This window comes from Oncorhynchus kisutch, linkage group LG17, assembly GCF_002021735.2.
Source record: "Oncorhynchus kisutch isolate 150728-3 linkage group LG17, Okis_V2, whole genome shotgun sequence".
Taxonomy (NCBI): Eukaryota; Metazoa; Chordata; class Actinopteri; order Salmoniformes; family Salmonidae; genus Oncorhynchus; species Oncorhynchus kisutch.
The window spans coordinates 76,413,555-76,441,390 of record NC_034190.2 but is presented as its reverse complement, the minus strand read 5'-3'; the positions used below and the strand labels follow the sequence as shown (position 1 = coordinate 76,441,390).

Below are 27,836 nucleotides of genomic sequence, written 5' to 3'. Positions count from 1 at the left end.
AAAACTTGAGACATTTGTGGAATTGTGTTGTGTGACAAAACTGCACATTTTAGAGTGGTCTTTTATTGCCCCCCGCTATTTATCTTCTTATGGCTGCAGGGGCAGAATTGAGTAGCGCCCAGAGTAAACTGCCTGCTCCTCAGTCCCAGTTGCTAATATATGCATATTAGTATTATTATTGGATAGAAAACACTCTGAAGTTTCTAAAACTGAATGATGTCTGTGAGTATAACAGAACTCATATGGCAGGCAAAAACCTGAGAAAAAATCCAACCAGGAAGTGGGAAATCTGATGTTGGTCGATTTTCAACTCAGCCCCTATTGAAGTTACTGTGGGATATTGGTCATCTTGCGCTTCCTAAAGTTTCCACTAGATGTCAACCATCTTTAGAAACTTGTTTGAGGCTGTGAAGTGGGGCCGAATGAGAGTGGATTGAGTCAGATGTCTGGCAGCAGTCACGCGCTGGTCACGCGCATTTCACATGAGAGGTATCTCCCGTTTCTTTGCTTTTCTGAAGACAAAGGAATTCTCCAGTTGGAATATTATTGAAGATTTATATTAAAAACATCCTAAAGATTGATTCCATACATCGTTTGACAAGTTTCTACGGTCTGTAACGGAACTTTTTGACATTTCGTCGGCAACTAGTGAACGTGCTTCGTGAGTTTTGATTTGTTTACCAAACGCGTTAAAAAAAGTAGCTACTTGGACATAAATGATGGACATTATCGAACAAATCAAACATTTATTGTGGACCTGGGATTCCTGGGACTGCATTCTGATGAAGATCATCAAAGGTAAGTGAATATTTATCATGTTATTTCTGACTTCTGTTGACTCCAACATGGATATATGTTTTTGTTCTCTGAGCGCTGTTCTCAGATTATAGCATGGTTTGATTTTCCGTAAAGCTTTTTTGAAAGCTGAGACAGCGGTTGCATTAAGGAGAAGTATATCTTTAGTTCCATGTATAACACTTGTATTTTCATCAACATTTATGATGAGTATTTCTGTAAATTGTTGTGGCTCTCTGCAAATTCACCTGACTTTTTGGAACTACTGAACATAACGCGCCCAATGTATACTGATATTTTTTGATATAAATATGAACTTTACCGAACAAAACATACATGTATTGTGTAACATTAAGTCCTATGAGTGTCATCTGATGAAGATCATCAAAGGTTAGTGATTAATTATATTTCTATTTGTGCTTTTTATGACTCCTCTCTTTGGCTGTAAAAATGGCTGTGTTTTTCTGTGGCTTGGCTCTGACCTAACATAATCATTTGTGGTGCTTTCACTGTAATGCCTATTTGAAATCGGACACTTTGGTGATTTTAACAACAAGATTACATTTAAAATGGTATAAGATATTTCTATGCTTGAGGAATTTCACTAACAGGGATGTAAACAAATTTGTGCACAACATTTGAAAGAAATGTGTTTTTTGTGCGTATGAAACATTTCTGAGATCTTTTATTTCATCTCATGAAACACTTTACAACTTGCATATATATTTTTGTTCAGTATAAAATTTGGAACTTGTGTGGATATGATCCCCTAGTCCAAAATCTGATAGTTTTAGAGATTTTTCCAATAGAATCCTATAGGATTTTGTGTCACCTTTATCAAAATCCTATTGTACTACTTTTATCTTATTGGAAATAAAAAAGTAATCATATTGGATGTTATACGAATCTTGCAGTCCTATAGGATTTTGTGTCACCTTTATCAGAATCCTATTGGAATCCTATTATTGGACTACTTTTTTCTCTATTGGAAATCAAAAGTAACAGATTGGATCTATATTTTTTAAACTTTTTTTTAACTTGACAAAACATGCACATACAGGTTGAAGACGGAAGTTTACATGCACTTTTGTTGGAGTCATTAAAACGCGTTTTTCAACCACACCACAAATTTCTTGTTAACAAACTATAGTTTTGGCAAGTCGGTTAGGACATCTACTTTGTGCATGACACAAGTAATTTTTCCAACAATTGTCTACAGACAGATTATTTCACTTATAATTCCAGTGGGTCAGAAGTTTACATACACTAAGTTGACTGTACCTTTAAACAGCTTGGAAAATTCCAGAAAATTATGTCAGCTTAGAAGCTTCTGATAGCCTAATTGACATCATTTGAGTCAATTGGAGGTGTACCTGTGGATGTATTTCAAGGCCTACCTTCAAACTCAGTGCCTCTTTGCTTGACATTATGGGAATATCAAAAGAAATCAGTCAAGACTTCAGAAAAACAATTGTAGACCTCCACAAGTCTGGTTCATCATTGGGAGCAATTTCCAAATGCCTGAAGGTACCACGTTCATCTGTACAAACAATAGTACGCAAGTATAAACATCATGGGACCACGCAGACATCATACCGCTCAGGAAGGAGACGCGGTCTGTCTCCTAGAGATGAGCGTACTTTGGTGCGAAAAGTGCAAGTCAATCCTAGAACAACAGCAAAGGACCTTGTGAAGATGCTGAAGGAAACAGGTACAAAAGTATCTATATCCACAGTAAAATGAGTCCAATATCAACATAACCTGAAAGGCCGTTCAGCAAGGAAGAAGCCACTGCTCCAAACCCACCATGAAAAAGCCAGACTACGGTTGCAACTGCACATTGGGACAAAGATCGTACTTTTTCTAGAAATGTCCTCTGGTCTGATGTAACAAAAATAGAACTGTTTGGCCATAATGACCATCGTTATGTTTGGAGGAAAAAGGGGGAGGCTTGCAAGCCGAAGAACACCATCCCAACCGTGAATCACGGGGGTGACAGCATCATGTCGTGGGAGTGCTTTGCTGCAGGAGAGACTGGTGCACTTCACAAAATAGATGGCATCATGAGGCAGGAACATTATGTGGACATAATGAAGCAACAGCTCAAGACATCAGTCAGGAAGTTAAAGCTTGGTCGCGAATGGGTCTTCCAAATGGACAATGACCCCAAGCAAACTTCCAATGTTGTGGCAAAATGGCTTAAGGACAACAAAGTCAATATATTGGAGTGGCCACCACAAAGCCCTGATCTCAATCCTATAAAGAATTTGTGAGCAGAATGGAAAAAGCGTGTGCGAGCAAGGAGGCCTACAAACCTGACTCAGTTACACCAGCTCTATCAGGAGGAATGGGCCAAAATCCACATAACTTATTGTGGGAAGCTTGCGGAAGGCTACCCAAAACCCTTCACCCAAGTTGAACAATTTAAAGGCAATGCTACCAAATACTAATTGAGTGTATGTAAACTTCTGACCCACTGGGAATGTGATGAAAGAAATAAAAGCTGAAATAAATCTAATTTCAGATTCTTAAAATAAAGTGGTGATCCTAACTGACCCAAGACCGGGAATTTATACAATGAGTAAATGTCAGGAATTGTGAAAACTGAGTTCGAATGTCTTTGGCTAAGGTGTATGTAAACTTCCGACTTCAACTGTACAAACAACAACATACAGACACACACAAACATCCACAGCATCACCCCTTCCCAGACTCACCTGCTCTTAACCCCATCTCACGCGCTGCCTCAAGCTGACCTGTTCACCTTGTCCGGGACCTGCTGTTTTCGACTCTCTCTCTCACTACCCCACCTGCTGTCTCGACCTCTGAATGCTTGGCAATGAAAAGCCACTTGACCTGTTGCACCTTCTACAACCACTGTGATTAATATTTGACCCTGCTGGTCATCTATGAACGTTTGAACATGTTCAAGGCCTTCATGGCCATGTACTCTTAGAGCATGGTTCCTCTCTAGGTGTCCTCCTAGGTTCCTGCCTTTCTAGGGAGTTTTTCTTAGCCACTGTGCTTCTACATCTGCATTGCTTGTTGTTTGGAGTTTCAGGTTGGGTTTCTGTATAGCACTTGTGACATGTGCTGAGGTAAAAAGGGCTTAATGAATACATTTGATTGATTGAACCCAACTAGGGCCGGCTCCAGGCATAAGAGACATAAACGGTCGCCTAGGGCCCCACGCTGTTAAGCCCCCCCCCCCCCCCCCCAGGGTCCCGGACAAGGTGAACAAGGTGTAAATTAGAAATTTATGCATCAACAATTTTTCTATTGTTATGTCAGTCACTGACAGTCAGCGAACAATGTTTTTTATGGGTAAATTAGTCTAGCCAGCTGTCTACAGTTAATCATGGTACTCACTTAGTAATCATGGTCTAATACCGCCCGGTTACACAGGGGACGTGCCGAGGGGCCCTGAACTCCATGGGGCCCTCATTGATTTTATTAGTCACTCTCATTCAGATATCATTAACATGGCATAAGTCATTGGCAAAATGTGTAGAATTGCAGGAAATGTAGATTAAAACGTATATTTTCCCCTTCACCAACCAAATCTTGCTTAAGGCCCCCAAAAGTCTAGAACCGGCCCTAAACCCAACAACCCCCTTGGCCTTGATGGTCTATTGTGTAAATACAAAGATGTGTGCAAGTCGAACGGTGTCAACCTGAATTGACCATGACTCAAGGAGAGAACCCTCAATGCAAATCAATCAGCTACACAACTGTGTGTAATGCGGGTCGGTGAGTAATGGCTGTATCAGTGTGTGCAATGAGGTGTTGTCGGCTCTATTAACATTTAATAGGTTGTTTTGGCAAGGTATGCTATTGTGGGACAAAGATTTCACCTGTATTGTTGCATGTCTTTTATCGTGCTATAAAGGCTGAACTGCTGAAAGGGGAGTTATAGAGAGATTGAGTGGACAGATTGATGATGTGGGAGCTACAGGATACTTCAGGAGATCAAGAGAAGCCAGCTTCTGGATTTGACTTTCACAGTATAGGCTGCATAGAGAGTGTTTTGGACATGCCGCCCTCCGCAAACCGATAATGATTAATATGGACTGAAAGTTCATTTGACTTTCAAATCGACTGGACAAGGTCACAAAAAGGCAATACAACTCCGAAGTGAGTAGTCGGGGTTTTGATAGTTTGTGGTGTGGGAGAGTTACAGTGTAGGTGGACAGCTAGAGGACAACACCAGTCTATAATGGTAATGTTCTGTTCCCATGTGTTCCAGAACAGAATACTGATCAGAGGTTCTAGAAGTGCACGGCACCCACAGTGTGTGTCAGCGACTGAATCATCCTGGCTCAGCTGAATAATGTGTTACTGATTGGTATGTAAGTAAAGTATTTGACAATATGGAACGAGCTGAGCAGTGTAGCATACAGCCGACTGCTCCACTTTAACGCTGCTTGCTTAGTTGGTTCCCAGTACAACATGTCGTAAGACAGAAAGCTCACACACAAAAGGTTGAGCCATGCATTTTTTCCAGGGAGGCAGGCAGATAGCTCTGTTGTTGCATTTGTGCGTGTGTGTGTGTGTGTGTGTGTGTGTGTGTGTGTGTGTGTGTGTGTGTGTGTGTGTGTGTGTGTGTGTGTGTGTGTTGTGTGTGTGTGTGTGTGTGTGTGTGTGTGTGTGTGTGTGTGTGTGTGTGTGTGTGTGTGTGTGTGTGTGTGTGTGTGTGTGTGTGTGTGTTCTTAACTGACTTGCCTAGTTAAGTAAAGGCAAGAAAATAAAATATTTCTTATTGGACCATCATGGTTATATGGTTACTTTGACAATGTAAGTGTCAAAAAGAAGAAGAGAAAAGTTGGACAGACAGGCAGACAGACAGACAGACAGACAGACAGAGACAGATAGACGGAGACAGACAGAGACATGGACATAGACAGAGAGTGAGATGGAGACAGAGATGGTCAGGCAGGGAACACAGAGAGAGAGGTTTGAAAGTTCTTTCATTTGGCAGACAATATTTAAAAAATATATATTTTTAGCTCTGAAGTTGAACCAACCGTTTTTATGAATGCCCGTACAGTATAACTCTGTCTAATTAGTGCTACCTGCTCGCTCTGCCAACCAAACTCAAACCCACTGCTCTTCTCTGTGTGTGTCTGCGTGTTTTTCCACACGTGTGTGCCTGCGTGCATGCGTATGTGAGTGTGTGAAAAGGCGACATTCACATTTCGCACATTTCGCACATTTCACATTCACAGTCTCACAGCACATTTGGCACATGTCTCATTGAGCCTGGTCTGACAGATGGAACATGTGTGAGCGGAGACGGAGAGAGGGAGAGAAAGACAGAATATTCCTTTGGAACTTTTGTGAGTGTAATGTTTACTTCACTTTTGCTTGTTATCTATTTCACTTGCTATGGCAATGTAAACATATATTTCCCATTAAAATAAAGCCCTTTGAAATGAAATGGAATTGAACTGACAGAGAGAGAGAGAGAGAGAGAGAGAGAGAGAGAGAGAGGCATAGAGAGGAAAACAGAGAGGAGGAGATGGTGAAAGTTGTAACCGATCCCTACAATGTTTTCTCCAGCACTGTAACTACCTGTTTGGAGTCAGGGTAAATCCCTAAGGCACTAAAAACATTTCTATAAGCTTCTGTAAGATAGAGGGAGAGGGGGAGAAAAAGAGGGAGAGGAGAGGGGGACAGAGAGGCATGTATGGAGGTGTGAAGGGGGACAGGAAAACAGATGGTTCCAGAAGGAAAGCAGGAGGCAGGGATCAGGTTTATTTGTTTTAATCAGAGTAAAAGCTGCAGCCGTTATGTCAATATCAAATCATTTCTGGGTAACAATTAAGTACCTTACTGTAATAGATTTCCTTTTAAACGGCCAAAAATAGCTATTTTTGTTGTTGCAAAAAAACGATTCTCAAGCAAGAATTTTGCTAGGACTGTCTGGGAGTGGTCTGACTGGGGAGGGGAAATGGAAAACTAGCTGTTATTGGCAGAGAGGTTTGGAACTCTCTTTGTTATTGGTCTATTAACCAATTTACCGCAAGGTGATGTAACCATGGAAAGCCTAAACTCCCGCCCATGAGAACCTGCTGATTAGAAGTTCCTGTGTAGATTTGTATTTTCAACCAGCAACTATCAAGAAATAACACCGATACATTTTTTCACACCTTTACCTTGTTAGTTAGATGTTGTACAATATGATTTAAAAAACTGAATTTGGACTGGGCCTTTAAGGTAAATGAAGGCTCTGAGGGGAGTGTGTGGCTGGGCTACAGACCATCTCACAAAATATGACGGAACAATTTCTAGTTTGCACGAAGGTTGTAAATGGGATTGTTTTCTGCCAGTGAGATTAGCAGATATTGGGCTGTATGACTCCCACCTCTCTAATAACTCTATACATCAAATAATCAATGTGAAAAATGACTGATGTAAAGTGGTGTGTGTGTGTGTGTGTGTGTGTGTGTGTGTGTGTGTGTGTGTGTGTGTGTGTGTGTGTGTGTGTGTGTGTGTGTGTGTGTGTGTGTGTGTGTGTGTGTGTGTGTGTGTGTGTGTGTGTGTGTGTGTGTGTGCAGCTCTTCACCACATCATTCATCAGTGAAAATCATGCTTATCGTGCATTTTGTGTAACATAGAGGCAGGGTTGCACGGGAAGAGGATTTTTTATTTATTTTATTATCTGAGAACAATATGACCCAAATAGCCTCCTCTTCCTTATATAACGCCTTATATAGGTCTCTTTTACAAATGTGCCTTGTATAATGCAATATACAATAACATGATCAACAGTGTCAAAAGCTTTAGACAGGTCCACAAACAAAGCAGCACATTTCATTGTAGTGTCTGAAGCATTGACATGATCATTAATAACTCCAGTGGTTGCTGTACTAGCGTTCTGCCCAGGCCTGAACCCTGACTGGTTTACATTCAAAATACGTTTCTCAGATAAAAAAGGTTTACATTTACCAAGGCTGCACCCTCGACAACCACTATGATTACTATTATTTGACCCTGCTGGTCATTTATGAACATTTGAACATCTTGGCCATGTTCTGTTATAATCTCCACCCGGCACAGCCAGAAGAGGATTGGCCACCCCTCATAGCCTGGTTCCTCTCTAGGTTTATTCCTAGGTTCCTGCCTTTCTTGGGAGTGTTTCCTAGCCACCGTGCTTCTACACCTGCATTGCTTGCTGTTTGGGGTTTTAGGCTGGGTTTCTGTACTTTGGGATATCAACTGATGTAAGAAGGGCTTTTATAAATAAATACATTTGATTTGTTTGATTTGATTCGAGAAGGCAGCCTTGAAATGGGGCGATAATGATGAAGATCCCTACTATGCCCACTCTTATGGCGCGGCAGCACAAGAGATGATTTCCATACTTCTGGAATATTTCCTGAGAACAATGTTGAATAAAAAATGTGGGTTATTGAGCCAACAATGTTGGGAGCTGCACACTGAAGCAGACCAAATTAAATAAAATTAAATGTTATTGGTCACATACACATGGTTAGCAGATGTTATTGCGAGTGTAGTGAAATGCTTATAATTCTAGATCTGAAAGTGCAGCAGTATCTAACAGGTCATATCTAACAATTCCACAACAAAACCTAATATCTAACAAATTCCACAACAAAACCTAATACACACAGTTGAGTAAAGGAATGGGATGAGAATATATAAGTATAAAATATATGGATGAGCAGTGACAGAGCGGCTAAGATGCAATAGATAGTGAAGAACAGATAGTGAAGGATACAGTATACAGTATATACAGTGAGGGAAAAAAGTATTTGATCCCCTGCTGATTTTGTATGTTTGCCCACTGACAAAGATATGATCAGTCTATAATTTTAATGGTAGGTTTATTTGAACAGTGAGAGACAGAAAATCCAGAAAAACGCATGTCAAAAATGTTATAAATTCGTTTGCATTTTAATCAGGGAAATATGTATTTGACCCCTCTGCAAAACATGACTTAGTACTTGGTGGCAAAACCCTTGTTGGCAATCAGAGAGGTCAGATGTTTCTTGTAATTGGCCACCAGGTTTGCACACATCTCAGGAGGGATTTTGTCCCACTCCTCTTTGCAGATCTTCTTCAAGTCCTTAAGGTTTCGAGGCTGACGTTTGGCAACTCGAACCTTCAGCTTCCTCCACGGATTTTCTAAGGGATTAAGGTCTGGAGACTGGCTAGGCCACTCCAGGACCTTAATGTGCTTTTTCTTGAGCCACTCCTTTGTTGCCTTGGCCGTGTGTTTTGGGTCATTGTCATGCTGGAATACCCATCCACGACCCATTTTCAATGCCCTGGTTGAGGGAAGGAGGTTATCACCCAAGATTTGACGGTACATGGCCCCGTCCATCATCCCTTTGATGCAGTGAAGTTGTCCTGTCCCCTTAGCAGAAAACACCCCCAAAGCATTATGTTTCCACCTCCATGTTTGACGGTGGGGATAGTGTTCTTGGGGTCATAGGCAGCATTCTTCCTCCTCCATTTAGCATCTCCTGGCTTCCAGACATAGCCTACAAGCCATTTTAGTCTAATAAAATGAGAGAGAGAGAGAGAGAGAGAGAGAGAGAGAGAGAGAGAGAGAGAGAGAGAGAGAGAGAGAGAGAGAGAGAGAGAGAGAGAGAGAGAGAGAGAGAGAGAGAGAGAGAGAGAGAGAGAGAGAGAGAGAGAGAGAGAGAGAGAGAGAGAGAGAGAGAGAGAGAGAGAGAGAGAGAGAGAGAACACAAAATATATATAAACATCAATGCCACAGGTAACTTCTACAAAGCTGTGAAAATATCTGAGGGACAAGGCAAGAAGGGCCTTCTTCACCATCAAAAGGAACATACAATTCTAATGATCAATTGTGATCTGGCTAAAAATACTAGAATCAGTTATAGAACCCATTGCCCTTCATGGTTGTGAGGTCTGGGGTCCGCTCACCAACCAAGAATTCACGAAATGGGACACCCACATCCGTGTACAACGTAAAACACCAAATAATGCATGCAGAGCAGAATTAGGCCGATATCCGCTAATTATCAAAATCGTTTTTGGCCCTAAACAGAGAGTACACTGTTTCAGAATACCTGACCACTATGACTGACCTAAAATTAAGGAAAGCTTTGATTATGTACAGACAAAGTGAGCATAGCCTGATATTGATAGAGGCCGCCGTAGGCAGACCTGGCTCTCAAGAGAAGACATGCTATGTGCAGACTGAGGTGGAAAATGAGGTGGAAACTGAGCTGCACTTCCTAACCTCCTGCCAAATGTATGACGATAATAGATACACATATTTCCCTCAGATTACACAGACCCACAAAGAAAAACAAATCCAATTTTGATAAACTCCCATATCTACTGGGTGAAATACCATAGTGTGCCATCACAGCAGCAAGATTTGCGAATGAGTATTTCTCTCTGTAATAAAGCCTTTTTGTGGGTAAAAACAAATTCTGATTGGCTGAGCCTGGCTCCCCATTGGGTCGGCCTGACTCCCAAATGGGTGGGCCTAATTGCCTTCGTCAAAGTACCCAGACAAAGCCAAACGGAGAAGGGGACAACTGGCTACTGTGTCAGTGGTTGACAGCATTGTGAATTCCTCTCTGACATTGAAAACACGCGTTTGTTCAACCCAGAAGTAAGACTTGAGGCTTCAGGGCTGCCTACTGCGGTGACAGACCATGGCTTTAAGTTTACATCCACCATGGTGCACATAACCCTCAATCTTCTCAATCCTCCAAACAAATTACTCCAGGCCAAAGCAACAGATCTTTACACTGGAGTCAAAGTGGTCCGCAATGTGTTCTAGTGCGTCGATAAGCTGAGGTGTGACAGCGATTTCGAAGCCATTTGGGCACAGTGCCAGTGGCACTGACTCAAACAAATGATGACATTATGTAAGTACAAATCTCCAACAATATGTGGTGGACAGTACAGTAGGCCAGCAGGACAGAGGAGTGTAAAAGCATGTTGGATGCTGTCGTTGGTGAAATGTCAGAACGATTCAGCAAAATCCAACAGTCAATTGGTGGAGGCCCTGTGTGCCCTTGACCCAGAGAGCAATGACTTTCTAGATGTGAAAAATGTAAAACCACTGCTGGATCTAAGTAAAACAGACTTGATTGAAGCTGAGTTCAATGTCGCTCACTAGTTTTTGCAGACTTAAATCGCCCGCTACAGCTCCAACGAGGATAAATGGACCCCACTTGATATCCTGCAACGATTCTCTGGGCCTCTCTCCTAATCTTCCTAATTTTCCACTTTGACAAACTTGTTCAGTCAGCACAATAGAAGAATGCTACACCCGAGGAAATCTAAACTAATCCAACTGGCATTTGAGTGTGATCATACAAGAAGATGTTTAGGGAGAATGGAATAATGGTAGCCTATTCTTGGTAGCCTATTGGTTGTCGTGGTTGTAAAGGGAACTGTACGTAAATGTGTTTATGGTAGGCTGGCATTGCTTCATTGATTATGTGGGTCAAATTTAATTGACATACTCTAAGTGTATTGTGCCATATCACAAGTGTTGCTGAACTCATGACCGGTCCATGATTGAAGCGAGCTTATAGGCCTATTTGTTTGGCAAAGCAGCTGTGCAGGCTGTAGACTGTATGCCGCATCTCACTGTAGTAGGCTGTAGACTGTATCTCACTGTAGTAGGCTGTAGGCTGCATCTCACTGCAGTAGGATGTAGACTGTAGACTGCATCTCACTGCAGTAGGCTGTAGGCTGTAGCCTGCATCTCACTGTAGTATGCTGAAGGCTGCATCTCACTACAGCAGGCTGTAGGCTGTAGGCTGTATCTCACTGTAGTAGGCTGTAGGCTGCATCTCACTGTAGTATGCTGAAGGCTGCATCTCACTACAGCAGGCTGTAGGCTGTATCTCACTGTAGTAGGCTGTAGGCTGCATCTCACTGTAGTAGGCTGTAGGCTGCATCTCACTGTAGTAGGCTGTAGGCTGCATCTCACTGTAGTAGGCTGTAGGCTGCATCTCACTGTAGTATGCTGAAGGCTGCATCTCACTACAGCAGGCTGTAGGCTGTAGGCTGTATCTCACTGTAGTAGGCTGTAGGCTGCATCTCACTGTAGTAGGCTGTAGGCTGCATCTCACTGTAGTAGGCTGTAGGCTGCATCTCACTGTAGTAGGCTGTAGGCTGCATCTCACTGTAGTATGCTGAAGGCTGCATCTCACTACAGCAGGCTGTAGGCTGTAGGCTGTATCTCACTGTAGTAGGCTGTAGGCTGTATCTCACTGTAGTAGGCTGTAGGCTGCATCTCACTGTAGTAGGCTGTATCTCACTGTAGTATGCTGAAGGCTGCATCTCACTACAGCAGGCTGTAGACTGTATGCCGCATCTCACTGTAGTAGGGTGCAGGCTGTATCTCACTGTAGTAGGCTGTAGGCTGCATCTCACTGTAGTATGCTGAAGGCTGCATCTCACTACAGCAGGCTGTAGGCTGTAGGCTGTATCTCACTGTAGTAGGCTGTAGGCTGCATCTCACTGTAGTAGGCTGTAGGCTGCATCTCACTGTAGTAGGCTGTAGGCTGCATCTCACTGTAGTAGGCTGTAGGCTGCATCTCACTGTAGTATGCTGAAGGCTGCATCTCACTACAGCAGGCTGTAGGCTGTAGGCTGTATCTCACTGTAGTAGGCTGTAGGCTGTATCTCACTGTAGTAGGCTGTAGACTGCATCTCACTGTAGTAGGCTGTATCTCACTGTAGTATGCTGAAGGCTGCATCTCACTACAGCAGGCTGTAGACTGTATGCCGCATCTCACTGTAGTAGGGTGCAGGCTGTATCTCACTGTAGTAGGCTGTAGGCTGCATCTCACTGTAGTAAATCAAATCAAATCATATTTTATTGGTCACATACACATGGCTAGCAGTTGTTAATGCGAGCGTAGTGAAATGCTTGTGCTTCTAGTTCCGACCATGCAGTAATATCTAACAAGTAATCTAACACGGTAATCACGACTACCTTTTACACGCAACTGTAAAGGAATGACTAAGAATATGTAGAAAAAATATATGGATGAGCGATGGCCGAACGGCATAGGCAAGATGCAGTAGATGGTATAGAGTACAGTATATATATATGAGATGCGTAATGTAGGGTATGTAAACATTATATAAAGTGGCATTGTTTAAAGTGACTAGTGATACATTTATTACATCAATTTTTCATTATTAAAGTGGCTAGAGATGAGTCAGTATGTTGGCAGCAGCCACTCAATGTTAGTGATGGCTGTTTAACAGTCTGATGGCCTTGAGATAAAAGCTGTTTGTCCCGTCAATGTAGATAAGGGGGTGCTCCCTCTGCCATTTCCTAAAGTCCACGATCATCTCCTTTGTTTTGTTGATATTGAGTGTGAGGTTATTTTCCTGACACTTCACTCCGAGGGCCCTCACCTCCTCTCTGTAGGCTGTCTCGTCGTTGTTGATAATCAAGCCTACCACTGTAGTGTCGTCTGCAAACTTGATGATTGAGTTGGAGGCGTGCATGGCCACGCAGTCATGGGTGAACAGGGAGTACAGGAGAGGGCTGAGAACGCACCCTTGTGGGGCCCCACTGTTGAGGATCAGCAGGGTGCAGATGTTGTTTCCTACCTTCACCACCTGGGGGTGTCCCGTCAGAAAGTCCAGTACACAGTTGCACAGGGCGGGGTCGAGACCCAGGGTCTCGAGATTAATGACGAGTTTGGAGGGTACTATGGTGTTGAATGCTGAGCTGTAGTCGATGAACAGCATTCTTACATAGGTATTCCTCTTGTCCATATGGGATAGGGCAGTGTGATTGCGATTGCGTTCTCTGTGGACCTATTGGGGCGGTAAGCAAATTGGAGTGGGTCTAGGGTGTCAGGTAGGGTGGAGGTGATATAATCCTTGACTAGTCTCTCAAAGCACTTCATGATGACAGAAGTGAGTGCTACTGGGCGATAGTCGTTTAGCTTAGTTACCTTAGCTTTCTTGGGAACAGGATCAATGGTGGCCCTCTTGAAGCATGCGGGAACAGCAGACTGGGATAGGGATTGATTGAATATGTCCGTAAACACACCAGCCAGCTGGTCTGCGCGTGCTCTGAGGACTTGGCTAGTGATGCCGTCTGGCCCGGCAGCCTTGCGATGGTTGACACGTTAAAATGTTTTACTCACGTTGGCTGCTGTGAAGGAGAGTCCGCAGGTTTTGGTAGCGAGCTGTGTCGGTGGCACTGTATTGTCCTCAAAGCGAGTGAAGAAGTTGTTTCGTTTGTCTGGGAGCAAGACCTCGGGGTCACCGACAGGGCTGGTTTAGTGGTCTGTGATTGACTGTAGACCCTGCCACAGGGGCGGCAGCGTAGCCTAGTGGTTAGAGCGTTGGTTAGAGCGTTGGACTAGTAACCGGAAGGTTGCAAGTTCAAACCCCCGAGCTGACAAGGTACAAATCTGTCGTTCTGCCCCTGAACAGGCAGTTAACCCACTGTTCCCAGGCCGTCATTGAAAATAAGAATGTGTTCTTAACTGACTTGCCTGGTTAAATAAAGGTCAAATTAAAAAAAAAAAAAATTAAATTCATCTCGTGTCTGAGCCGTTGAATTGTGACTCTACTTTGTCTCTATACTGACGCTTAGCTTGTTTGATTGTCTTGCGGAGGGAATTGCTTCACTGTTTGTATTCGGTCATGTTTCCGGTTGCCTTGCCCTGATTAAAAGCAGTGGTTCACGCTTTCAGTTTGCACGAATGCTGCCATCAATCCACGGGCTGTAGGATGTAGGCTCTCTAGGCTGTATCTGACGGTAGTAGGCTGTAGGCTGCATCTCACTGTAGTAGGCTGTAGGCTGCATCTCACTGTAGTAGTCTGTGGGCTGCATCTCACTGGAGTAGTAGGCTATAGGCTGCATCTCTCTGGAGTAGGCTGTAGGCTGTAGGCTGCATCTCACTGTAGTAGTCTGTGGGCTGTATCTCACTGTAGTAGTCTGTGGGCTGTGTCTCACTGTAGTAGTCTGTGGGCTGTGTCTCACTGTAGTAGTCTGTGGGCTGTGTGTCACTGTAGTAGTCTGTGGGCTGCATCTCACTGGAGTAGTAGGCTATAGGCTGCATCTCTCTGGAGTAGGCTGTAGGCTGTAGGCTGCATCTCACTGTAGTAGTCTGTGGGCTGTATCTCACTGTAGTAGTCTGTGGGCTGTGTCTCACTGTAGTAGTCTGTGGGCTGTGTCTCACTGTAGTAGTCTGTGGGCTGTGTGTCACTGTAGTAGTCTGTGGGCTGTATCTCACTGTAGTGGTCTGTGGGCTGTATCTCACTGTAGTAGTCTGTGGGCTGTGTCTCACTGTAGTAGTCTGTGGGCTGTGTCTCACTATAGTAGTCTGTGGGCTGTATCTCACTGTAGTAGTCTGTGGGCTGTATCTCACTGTAGCAGTCTTTGAACTGTATCTCACTGTAGTAGTCTGTGGGCTGTATCTCACTGTAGTAGTCTGTGGGCTGTATCTCACTGTAGTAGTCTGTGGGCTGTGTCTCACTGTAGTAGACTGTAGGCTGTATATCACTGTAGTAGGCTGTAGGCTGTATCTCACTGTAGTAGTCTGTGGGCTGTGTCTCACTGTAGTAGTCTGTGGGCTGTATCTCACTGTAGTAGTCTGTGGGCTGTGTGTCACTGTAGTAGTCTGTGGGCTGTATCTCACTGTAGTAGTCTGTGGGCTGTGTCTCACTGTAGTAGTCTGTGGGCTGTGTCTCACTGTAGTAGTCTGTGGGCTGTGTGTCACTGTAGTAGTCTGTGGGCTGTGTGTCACTGTAGTAGTCTGTGGGCTGTATCTCACTGTAGTAGTCTGTGGGCTGTGTCTCACTGCAGTAGGCTGTGGGCTGTATCTCACTGTACTAGGCTATAGGCTGTATCTCACTGTAGTAGGCTGTAGGCTGTATCTCACTGTAGTAGGCTGTGGGCTGTATCTCACTGTAGTAGGCTGTATATCACTGTAGTAGGCTGTGGGCTGTATATCACTGTAGTAGGCTGTAGGCTGTATCTCACTGTAGTAGTCTGTGGGCTGTGTCTCACTGTAGTAGTCTGTGGGCTGTGTGTCACTGTAGTAGTCTGTGGGCTGTGTCTCACTGTAGTAGTCTGTGGGCTGTGTGTCACTATAGTAGTATGCGGGCTGTATCTCACTGTAGTAGTCTGTGGGCTGTGTCCCACTGTAGTAGTCTGTGGGCTGTGTGTCACTGTAGTAGTCTGTGGGCTGTGTCTCACTGTAGTAGTCTGTGGGCTGTGTCTCACTGTAGTAGTCTGTGGGCTGTATCTCACTGTAGTAGTCTGTGGGCTGTATCTCACTGTAGTAGTCTGTGGGCTGTATCTCACTGTAGTATTTTGTGGGCTGTATCTCACTGTAGTAGTCTGTGGGCTGTGTGTCACTGTAGTAGTCTGTGGGCTGTATCTCACTGTAGTGGTCTGTGGGCTGTATCTCACTGTAGTAGTCTGTGGGCTGTGTGTCACTGTAGTAGTCTGTGGGCTGTATCTCACTGTAGTAGTCTGTGGGCTGTATCTCACTGTAGTAGTCTGTGGGCTGTATCTCACTGTAGTAGTCTGTGGGCTGTATCTCACTGTAGTAGTCTGTGGGCTGTATCTCACTGTAGTAGTCTGTAGACTGTGTTTCGGTTATTTGGATCTCCATTCACCTTCTTTTAGTTGTGTTTGTTTACTGTTCATGTAACTAAATGTATAGTAGATTTTGTAATGCCTTTATCAATGTAATATTTTGTTTACTAGGCTGACTTGGTATGGCTGTTATGTTCTCTTAGTATTCATTCGTTCACAGCTTGTTAGTATTCTAAGCCAAACCGCTATTCAGTATTTTTGTTTGCATGCATAAATAACTTGGCTACTACTTTCAGCATTTAGTTTGAATTATTTTGGTAAGACATTTGACGGTATGGCTGCATTCACGTAAGCTGTATCTCTCTCGTAGCCTCTATTAATTACCATAACGGCTTTAGTGTGTAAGGTGCTGTCCATTGTGCTGACACAGTCCAGCGGAGATAGGCTTATAGGCTGTTATTTAAAAAAGTACTCAATCAATGGTCTTGTAGTTTCGGCATATGAACTTGATGTTTATTGTGGCTTTGCGTGATATAAAATAATTCCAACGCAAGAACCCTCCAAAATTGTGCCCCCCTCGCTGATTTTAAACTGTCACTTTATCCTGATATGGCACATACGCATATTGTACCACACACACGGGCGTGCACTCACACACACACACACACACACACACACACACACACACACACACACACACACACACACACACAGATGTACGAACATGCACGCGCACACACACACACTTCAGAGAGAAAGAGACTGGTTCTGCTCTTCTTCTTCTCTCTTAATCACTCCCTGCCTGCTGAGCAGAGTGGGCCAGCCCATGGGCCAAGGTTAGAGCGATGCAGCTGTGTTGCGTTGTCACGCCTCTACAGCTGAGCTGGGTTCAAATACTATTTGAAATAATTTCAAATACTTTATCTGTACTTAATTAAACTTGTCTGGTTTAATGGACCAATATAATATACCCAAAACTTTAAACCCTGCCCATCTGGTAATCTAGACAGTATAGTGCAAAAGCTCAAAGTATTTGAAAGATTTCAAAAAGTATTTGAACCCAGGTCTTCTCTACAGATACATTCCTCTGGCAGAGAGCAGGACAGTTGGTAACACTTTAGAAGAATAAGTCATGCTGTATTATCACGCTTACCAGGCAGTGTAAACATTATTTCTAGCAGCAAATTGCCCATTAAGTGGCTGTTGTAGAACTGATTGCAAACCTTGTAATTTCTTGTTAGTCATACCCAATTAAGAAATAATATGAGTGGAGCTATGTAAGTTTCCAAATATATATTTCCAGAACAACCTGACCTCTAACTCTCAAAGTGAGTATTATACCCAGGTAGTCTGTTATTGTAAATAACTAGTGATTCTTAACTGACTCGCCTGGTTAAAGAAAGGTTATATACATGTAAATAAATAACGGTATATAAAACGCATATTCAGATGGGTTTTACATCCCACTTCCTGATAACATCAGTCATGTCACACCTGTTGTCACCATGGTAATTCTAGAACCATTATGACCTAGTTACCTGCCCCTTCTTCTTCTTCTTCTTCTTCTTCTTCGATTGTCCACCTTCTCCTCCACCTGCCTTATCTTTCATCTGTCTTTACCTATTCTGTTATTCTTACACCTAATCTGGATAGCTAGCCCTCTATCCATACTCTCAGCACTCTCTCTTCCTCCACCACCCCTCTCTCTCTCTCCTCCTCCTCCTCCTCCACCCCTCTCTCTCTCTCCCTCTCTCTCTCTATCTCTCTCTCTCCTCCTCCTCCTCCCCCCTCTCTCTCTCTGTCTGTTTATTTGGTCTCCCTATCCCACGACTCTGTTTCTCAAATTGTCAGTTTCATTCATATCAATTATATTTACTTTTGTGCTATTTATTTATAAATGGGAGAAAATAAACAGGATTTTATTGGGATCAAGAGAGGGTGTGATTGGAGGGGAGAGAAAGAATGTGAACATAGGAAGGCAAGAGAGAGAAAAGAGAGAGAGAGAGAAAAAAGAGAGGGAGAGGAGGAATGTATGGGGTATAAACGAGAGATGAGAAAGATTATGAGAGCGAAGGATAGAGGGATAGAGATAGAGAGGGATACAGGCAGAGAAGGATAGAAGAGAGAGAGAGAGAGAGAGAGAGAGAGAGAGACGGGGGGATAGAGGGAGAGAGAGGGGGATAGAGGGATACGGAGAAAGAGAGAGGGAGAGAGAGAGAGAGGGATACAGAGAGAGTGGGATAGAGGGAGAAGAAGTCATATCAAGCCGGGGAAAGTATGAGAATGAAAACAACTGAAAGCAGGATTTATGTCAGACAGAAGGAGAGAGTTAGACAGACAGACCAAAAAACATACTGTAGAACTGTTACCAACACTAAATAACTGTCACCAACACTGTGGCACTGTTAGCAACACTGTGGAACTGTTACCAACATACACACTGTAGAACTGTTATCAACACTGTAGAATTGTTACCAACAGACACACTGTAGAACTGTTACCAACAGAGTAGAACTGTTACCAACAATGTAGAACTGTTACCAACCCAGTGGACCTGTTACCTACACTGTGGAACTGTTACCAACAGACACACTGTAGAACTGTTACCAACACTGTAGAACTGTTACTAACACTGTGGAACTGTTACCAACAGACACACTGTAGAACAATTACCAACACTGTGGAACTGTTACCAACACTGTATAACGGTTACCAGCACTGTAGAACTCTTACCAACATACACACTGTAGAACTGTTCCCAACACTGTGGAATTGTTATGAACACTGCGGAACTGTTACCAACACTGTGGAACTGTTACCAACACTATGGAACTGTTACCAACACTGTGGAACTGTTCCCAACACTGTGGAACTGTTACCAACAGACACACTGTACAACTGTTACCAACACTGTAGAACAATTACCAACACTGTGGAACTGTTACCAACAGGCACACTGTATAACTCTTACCAACACTGTAGACCTGTTACCAACACTGTAGAACTGTTCCCAACATTGTGGAATTGTTATGAGCACTGTTGAGCTGTTACCAACACGGTGGAACTGTTACCAACACTATGGAACTGTTACCAACACTGTGGAACTGTTCCCAACACTGTGGAACTGTTACCAACAGACAGACTGTACAACTGTTACCAACACTGTAGAACAATTACCAACACTGTGGAACTGTTACCAACAGGCACACTGTATAACTGTTACCAACACTGTAGACCTGTTACCAACACTGTTGAACTGTTCCCAACATTGTGGAATTGTTATGAGCACTGTTGAGCTGTTACCAACACTGTAGAAATGTTACCAACACTGTGGAACTGTTACCAACACTGTGGAACTGTTCCCAACACTGTGGAACTGTTAACAACTGACACACTGTATAACTGTTACCAACACTGCAGAACGGTTACCAACACTGTGGAATTGTTACCAACACTGTGGAATTGTTACCAACACTGTGGAATTGTTACCAACACTGTAGAACTGTTTCCAGCACTGTGGAACTGTTACCAACATACACACTGTAGAACTGTTACCAACAGACACACTGTAGAACTGTTACCAACACTGTAGAACAATTACCAACACTGTGGAACTGTTACCAACATACACAATGTATAACTGTTACCAACAGACACACTTTGGAACTGTTACCAACAGACACACTTTGGAACTGTTACCAACACTGTGGAACTGTTACCAACAAACACACTGTAGAACTGTTACCACCAGACACACTGTGGAACTGTTACCAACACTGTGAAGCTGTTACCAACACTGTAGAACGGTTACCAACACTGTAGAATGGTTACCAACACTGTAGAACTGTTAGCAAAAGCTTGGAACTGTTACCAACACTGTAGAACTGTTAGCAACACTGTGGAACTCAACACTGTGGAACTGTCACCAACAGACGCACTGTAGAACTGTTGCCAACACTGTGGAACTGTTAACTGTTACCAACACTGTGGAACTGTTACCAACACTGTGTAACTGTTACCAACACTGTTGAACGGTTACCAACACTGTAGAACGGTTACCAACACTGTAGAATTGTTACCAACATACACACTGTAGAACTGTTACCAACACTGGGGAACTGTTCCCAACACTGTGGAATTGTTATGAACACTGTGGAACTGTTACCAACACTATGGAACTGTTACCAACACTGTGAAACTGTTACCAACACTGTAGAACTGTTTCCAACACCGTAGCGGTTACCGATCTGTAGAACGGTTACCAACACTGTGGAACTGTTACCAACACTGTATAACTATTCGCAAAACCTTGGAACTGTTACCAACACTGTAGAACTGTTACCAACACTGTGGAACTGTTACCAACATACACACTGTAGAACTGTTACCAACATTGTGGAACTGTTACCAATAGACACACTGTAGAACTGTTACCAACACTGTAGAACTGTTACCAACACTGTGGAACTGTTACGAACACTGTAGAACGGTTACCAACACTGTAGAACTGTTATCAACACTGTGGAACTGTTACCAACACTGTGGAACTGTTACCAACACTGTAGAACTGTTACCAACACTGTGGAACTGTTACCAACACTGTAGAACTGTTACCAACATACACACTGTAGAACTGTTACCAACATACACACTTTGGAACTTTTACCAACACTCTAGAACTGTTACCAACACTGTATAACTTTTACCAACACTCTAGAACTGTTACCAACACTGTATAACTTTTACCAACACTGTAGAACTGTTACCAACACTGTGGAACTGTTACCAACAGACATAGATGGGTTAGCTGACAACATCACAAAAACAATGTGCGCACTTCCATAGCGCAGAAGTCAGCCTGTTGTTGTGATTCTGGATGTTTTGACTGATTTCATATCAATGTTAATATGACTAACATTCGCTATCTAGATAACCAACATATGTAACAATGTATTTGACAAACAAGTGCTAATTGTGCTAATTGTGCTAATTTATTTATGTTTTCAATTAACATTGGAGACAAAATATAGCTTACATGTTGTCAATAATTTAAGCCAACCCGTTCTATTTCGTCCCATAGTTGCGCACACCTTGATTTAGTTGCTAAACAACCAACCCATCTATACTGTAGAAGTGTTCCATAAAAGCACAGCTTTACTGACCTACATACACACTGACAGGAAATATGCAATACGTTGAAAAGTTGAATCGCATGACAATATTTGACTTGTTTGATTAAATATTGTGTTTGACTGTATTGTTCAAACATAATAATTGTGTGGTAATGGTGATGAATGATAAGGCCGTCAAATGTTTGTTTTATAACAAGACAATGAAATGACCTGTAAAAGTTATTTAAATCTTCATGATAAAACCTACCAGGAAGATCCCAATCAATGAAACAAAGAGTCTGCGCTGGCCCTAATGGGGCCTATTTTAGTGCTCTGTCTCTCTCTTGCTGTCTCTATCGCTCTATATATATCTCTCTCTCTCACTCTTTGTCTCGCTGTCTCACTCACTCACTCACTCTCCCTCTGTCTCTCTCGCTCTTCCATTTCCTTGCTAGAAGCATGAAGCTCTATTCCCAAAATCACAGAGTTTGTGCCTGTTATATTGACCTTGGAAGAAGTCAATGAAAGATGCCAGAAGTTTTGACAAGATGTCTGGACAGAGACAGTGATAAGATGTAGGAAGGAAGGGGAGAGGGATAGTAATACAACTCGTCTGTCCAACAAATTGGGGGGCAATTGAATATAATTTAATAAAAATTTGGATTATCCCAAACTAACAAACCAATGGTTTATTATCACATCTTAACCCGAAATGTTTATTTTAACGTAAACAAACAAGGTAAGCTTGTGACTCGCATGCTCCTTGTAGAGACCGGAGTTGGGATTTAGCACTAGGTTATTTCCACAGGCCCTCTGTGCCCTCTCCCTCCACAAACAAACTCAGGAAGCGATTTTATCGTTATTCTTTTTCTAAGGTTTCTGTTGTTTTATTTTTGTTATTACTTAGGCATGGAAAGTATCTCAGAGAAAACGGGTTGGGATGGATTAGGCCACTCCTCTCTGACATCTGCGACGGCAGGAAGAAGCAACCTCACTTCCTCCCTCTTCTCCGACTTCACGTCCCTCAACAGTTCTCATGGAGGCGCAGGGTCCTACTATTGGATTATCCCAGAGAACGCCTCAACCACCACGCCCCAAGCCTTACCCCAGCCCAGGGTGAGGGATCTGGGCCTGGCCCGGGCCGAGATAGGGGTGCTGGGCCTGGTACTGGCCCTGACTACCCTGGGAAACGGCTTTGTACTGTGGGTGCTGCTTCGCAGGAGGAAACAAAACGCTCCCATGCACCTGTTCATGGTCAACCTGTGTCTTGCTGACCTGGTGGTGGCGCTGTTCCAGGTGAGACTGACACCTCAGGGTATGGAGTCGACTCCAGTTTTCTTGAGATTGATCCCAACCCTGTTCTGGTTGCTAGGCACCACATTGGTGTACTCAACATCAGTAGCCTATGAGTGATCTATGTAATGAGGACATATTGTTACGGTACAGCTAGCTAGCATGACCACTCTAGTATGTTTACTAATGGCTTTGATTATAACAATATGAATGAGTCAACTTTTCCCCAACCCTCTAACGCACTGACATACTGGCTGCACTTATGTATTGAGTGTGGACCTGTCAGTTAAGCACACATTCGCCCACCATTGTGTGGTGGACTGGGCGCAGTTCTCAAAACACAATGGAAATGGCCTGATCATTCAAATAAATATTATTTTTTATTCCATTGCTTTAGGAGCTAGTCTACTCTGTTTCTATATCCACACTAGCATCATGTATTGATTAATGGATTCTAAGTAGTATGCTAGTATCTAACATAGCAAAGTTTAATATCCTCCTGTTTCCTGTCCGTCCCTTAGGTACTTCCCCAGCTGGTATGGGACATCACAGGAAGGTTCCAGGGGCCGGATTTTCTGTGTCGCTCAGTAAAGTACCTGCAGATCGTAGGGATGTTCGCGTCCTCCTATATGATCGTTGCCATGACGGTAGATCGGCACTATGCCATCTGCTGCCCACTACAAGCCTACCGTGGTGGGTCTGTGTCGCGCTGGAACACCCCTATCATGACGGCCTGGGGCTTGGCCCTACTGCTCTCCATACCACAGGTAGGAACGCTATCACTGCCCCCTGACCCTGACCCTGACCCTAACCCTGACCCTAACCCTGACCCTAACCCCGACCCTAAACCTGACCCTAACCCTGACTCTAACCCCGACCCTGACCCTGACCCTGACCCCATCATGGGGCCTGGGGCTTGGCCCTACTGCTCTCCATACCACAGGTAGGAACGCTATCACTGCCCCCTGACCCTAACCCTGACCCCGACCCTAACCCTGACCTGACCCCGACCCTAACCCTATCATGGGGCCTGGGGCTTCGCCCTACTGCTCTCCATGCCACAGGTAGGAACGCTATATCACTGCCGCCTGACCCTAACCCTGACCCTAACCCTGACCCCAACACCAAACCCTGACCCTAACCCTGACCCTAACCCTAACCCGACCCTAAACCTGACCCTAACCCTGACTCTAACCCCGACCCTAACCCTATCATGGGGCCTGACCCTACTGCTCTCCATACCACAGGTAGGAACGCTATCACTGCCCCCTGACCCTAACCCTGACCCTAACCCCAACCCTAACCCTGACCCTGACCCTAACCCTGACCCTAACCCCGACCCTAAACCTGACCCTAACCCCGACCCTAAACCTGACCCTAACCCTGACCCTAACCCTAACCTCGACCCTAAACCTGACCCTAACCCTAACCCCAACCCTATCATGGGCCCTGACCCTACTTCTCTCCAAACCACAGGTAGGTACTGTAGGGGACATTAAACCTACCTCTAGCCTCATGTCCACATCCCAGCTCAACCCTAACCCTAGCCTCATCCCTAACCCTAGCCTCATGTCCACATCCCAGCTCAACCCTAACCCTAGCCTCATCCCTACCCCTAGCCTCATGTCCACATCCCAGCCCTAACCACAGGTAGGTACTGTAGGGGACATTAAACCTACCCCTAGCCTCATGTCCACATCCCAGCTCAACCCTAACCCTAGCCTCATCCCTAACCCTAGCCTTATGTCCACATCCCAGCTCAACCCTAACCCTAGCCTCATCCCTAACCCTAGCCTCATGTTCACATCCCAGCTCAACCCTAACCCTAGTCTCATCCCTAACCCTAGCCTCATGTCCACATCCCAGCTCAACCCTAACCCTAGTCTCATCCCTAACCCTAGCCTCATGTCCACATCCCAGCTCTACCCTATCCCTAGCCTCATCCCTAACCCTAACATGAAAGCCTCTACCTACTTACCGTTGATTTAAGCTTGACCACCGTTGACTTCACCCAACAAACCTTGAGGTAGAGCTGCCCTCAGAACAAGATGGAGGTAGAGCTGCTCTCAGGACAAGATGGAGGTAGAGCTGCCCTCAGAAGAAGATGGAGGTAGAGCTGCCCTCAGAACAAGATGGAGGTAGAGCTGCCCTCAGAACAAGATGGAGGTAGAGATGCTCTCAGGACAAGATGGGGGTAGAGCAGCCCTCAGAACAAGATGGAGGTAGAGCTGCCCTCAGAACAAGATGGAGGTAGAGCTGCCCTCAGAACAAGATGGGGGTAGAGCTGCCCTCAGAACAAGATGGAGGTAGAGCTGCTCTCAGAACAAGATGGGGGTAGAGCTGCCCTCAGAACAAGATGGAGGTAGAGCTGCCCTCAGAACAAGATGGAGGTAAAGCTGCCCTCAGAACAAGATGGAGGTAGAGCTGCTCTCAGAACAAGATGGAGGTAGAGCTGCCCTCAGAACAAGATGGAGGTAGAGCTGCCCTCAGAAGAAGATAGAATAAATAGAATAGAATAAAAGTAGATTTCCCATCCAGGATGGAAATGTATACTTGGCATCACCTGACATTAAAATAATCACAAGCACATGCATTCTCACATCACACACACTTAAACCAGTCAGTCCATCCTACTGTGTAAACTGAAAACATAGAGGACATTGATACATTCGCTCACAAATGACTACTGCTCCAACTGCACTGGATAGATGAGTACATATACCGGTACAATTTACACTGCAGTTAGTAGTCCTACAGCACAAGCAACAGCACTTGGCCTGAAGCGTCTGCCAGAGGGAAACCTTACGAATTGAGGGTGTAGTAGAGGGTGGGAGGGGTCTCCACCTGAAGGTGTAGTAGAGGGTGGGAGGGGTCTCCACCTGAGGGTGTAGAGCGTGGGAGGGGTCTCCACCTGAGGGTGTAGAGGGTGGGAGGGGTCTCCGCCTGAGGGTGTAGAGGGAGGGAGGGGTCTCCACCTGAGGGTGTAGTAGAGGGTGGGAGGGGTCTCCACCTGAGGGTGTAGAGGGTGGGAGGGGTCTCCACCTGAGGGTGTAGAGGGTGGGAGGGGTCTCCACCTGAGGGTGTAGTAGAGGGTGGGAGGGGTCTCCACCTGAGGGTGTAGAGGGAGGGAGGGGTCTCCACCTGAGGGTGTAGTAGAGGGTGGGAGGGGTCTCCACCTGAGGGTGTAGAGGGTGGGAGGGGTCTCCACCTGAGGGTGTAGAGGGTGGGAGGGGTCTCCACCTGAGGGTGTAGTAGAGGGTGGGAGGGGTCTCCACCTGAGGGTGTAGAGGGTGGGAGGGGTCTCCACCTGAGGGTGTAGAGGGTGGGAGTGGTCTCCACCTGAGGGTGTAGAGGGTGGGAGGGGTCTCCCACGTGTCTTCTTTTTGGTTGCCTTGTGGAACAGACTGCTCAAATGTGCCTGTGATCAACCAGTTACTTTGCTGGCTGTGTTTACTATTCCAGTCAGTTTGCTTTTGTTCCTCACGCTCAGATGACCATACTGTCATATTGAACATGAGGATGCTCTCCACCAAGCTGCTGTACACCCTCTCAAGAACATCCTGGCTGACCCCAAACCCCTTCAATTTCCTGATTAGAAACAGGCACGGGCAAATGTCTGCATTCTCTGTAAAGCTCAGCTTGTCCTCAATTTGTGTCCCTAGGTCTTTGAAACGCTCAAACATCTCCACTGGTTGGTAATTCAGAGAGAGTGGTTGGGACATTGGCAGGTTGTTGCCATTGATTATCAGCTCTGTTGTCTTGTCCACATTGATGTGGTGGGCACTTGACCGGCACAATTCTTGAAGGTCGTTGGCCTGTTTAAAATAGCCGTCCCGATCTGACGTAGCATCTTTAAAAAATTGTCCCACCAGAGCCATGTCATCTGCGTACTTGAAATGGCTCACATTGTTTCCTTGGATTTTCATCTCATTAGAGTATATAGAGAACAACAACGGTGAAAGGACACAGAGAGGGCCCCATTCCTGAGGACCCTCTGTGGTCAGGGTCAGTTAATCAGAGAGGGCCCCATTCCTGAGGACCCTCTGTGGTCAGGGTCAGTTAATCAGAGAGGGCCCCATTCCTGAGGACCCTCTGTGGTCAGGGTCAGTTAATCAGAGAGGGCCCCATTCCTGAGGACCCTCTGTGGTCAGGGTCAGTTAATCAGAGAGGGCCCCATTCCTGAGGAACCTCTGTGGTCAGGGTCAGTTAATCAGAGAGGGCCCCATTCCTGAGGACCCTCTGTGGTCAGTCAGTTAAAAAGTCCTTGATCCAACATGTGAGGCCTCCGGTGACATTCAAGTCCAGCAGTCGTTTCAGCAGTGTGTGTATATCCATTGTATTGAAAGCTGAACTAAAATCAATAACTAAAATGTGTGCATATGATTTTGCATGTTGAAGGTGACTAGCCACCATGTTCACCAAAGTCAGGGTAGCATCCTCAGTCTCCCTCTGTGCCTTATAGGCAAACTGTAATGGGTCCAGTTGCTCTGCTATGGACAGGGTAAGGTGCTTACTGACAACACTTCACCAAGCATTTGGCCCAAAGGGGCATGAAGGCCACAGGTCAAAAGCCATTTGTTGATTTGGCCCTTGGCTTCTAAGGCACCAGTACAATGGTTGGCACCTTCCAGGAGTTTGGCACTGTGCAGGTGCTCAGCAGGAGTTGAAACAGTTGTGTGAAGACTCTCTTGTAGCTTGTCGGTGCAGACCTTCATTACTTTCCCTGTAGTGCGTCTGGTCCCGATGCTTTGTGTGGCTTAACATGTGACAGGCATGAGGCCACCTTGTTCTCTGGTATCTGAACAGGAGAGGAATTGGGGATGCTGTCACATATTTGGTTGACATTCGTCTTTAAAAATCAACGGTGTCAAATCTTCCTTCAGGTCATTTAAAAAGGATGTACAGTCTGCAATGTGATTGTTCTCTGTTCTCTTCCTCTCTCCTCCCATCATTGCATTCCTTCCCATGCTTGTCTTGGACTGTTCTCTGTTCTCTTCCTCTCTCCTCCCATCATTGCATTCCTTCCCATGCTTGTCTTGGACTGTTCTCTGTTCTCTTCCTCTCTCCTCCCATCATTGCATTCCTTCCCATGC

The 27,836-nt window shown here is 44.7% G+C and overlaps 1 protein-coding gene across 1 annotated transcript in view; it reads left to right on the top strand.

The window, feature by feature from the left end:
• Nucleotides 1-27,836, top strand: part of LOC109908323 (vasopressin V2 receptor) — a 49,133-nt gene that overhangs the window by 3,968 nt on the left and 17,329 nt on the right. Inside the window, exons 2-3 of the mRNA XM_031794650.1 lie at nucleotides 22,358-22,746; nucleotides 23,265-23,510. Of these exons, the coding sequence (XP_031650510.1) occupies nucleotides 22,360-22,746; nucleotides 23,265-23,510 (633 nt within the window). The 5' untranslated portion in view covers nucleotides 22,358-22,359. The remainder of the gene's footprint in view (nucleotides 1-22,357; nucleotides 22,747-23,264; nucleotides 23,511-27,836) is intronic.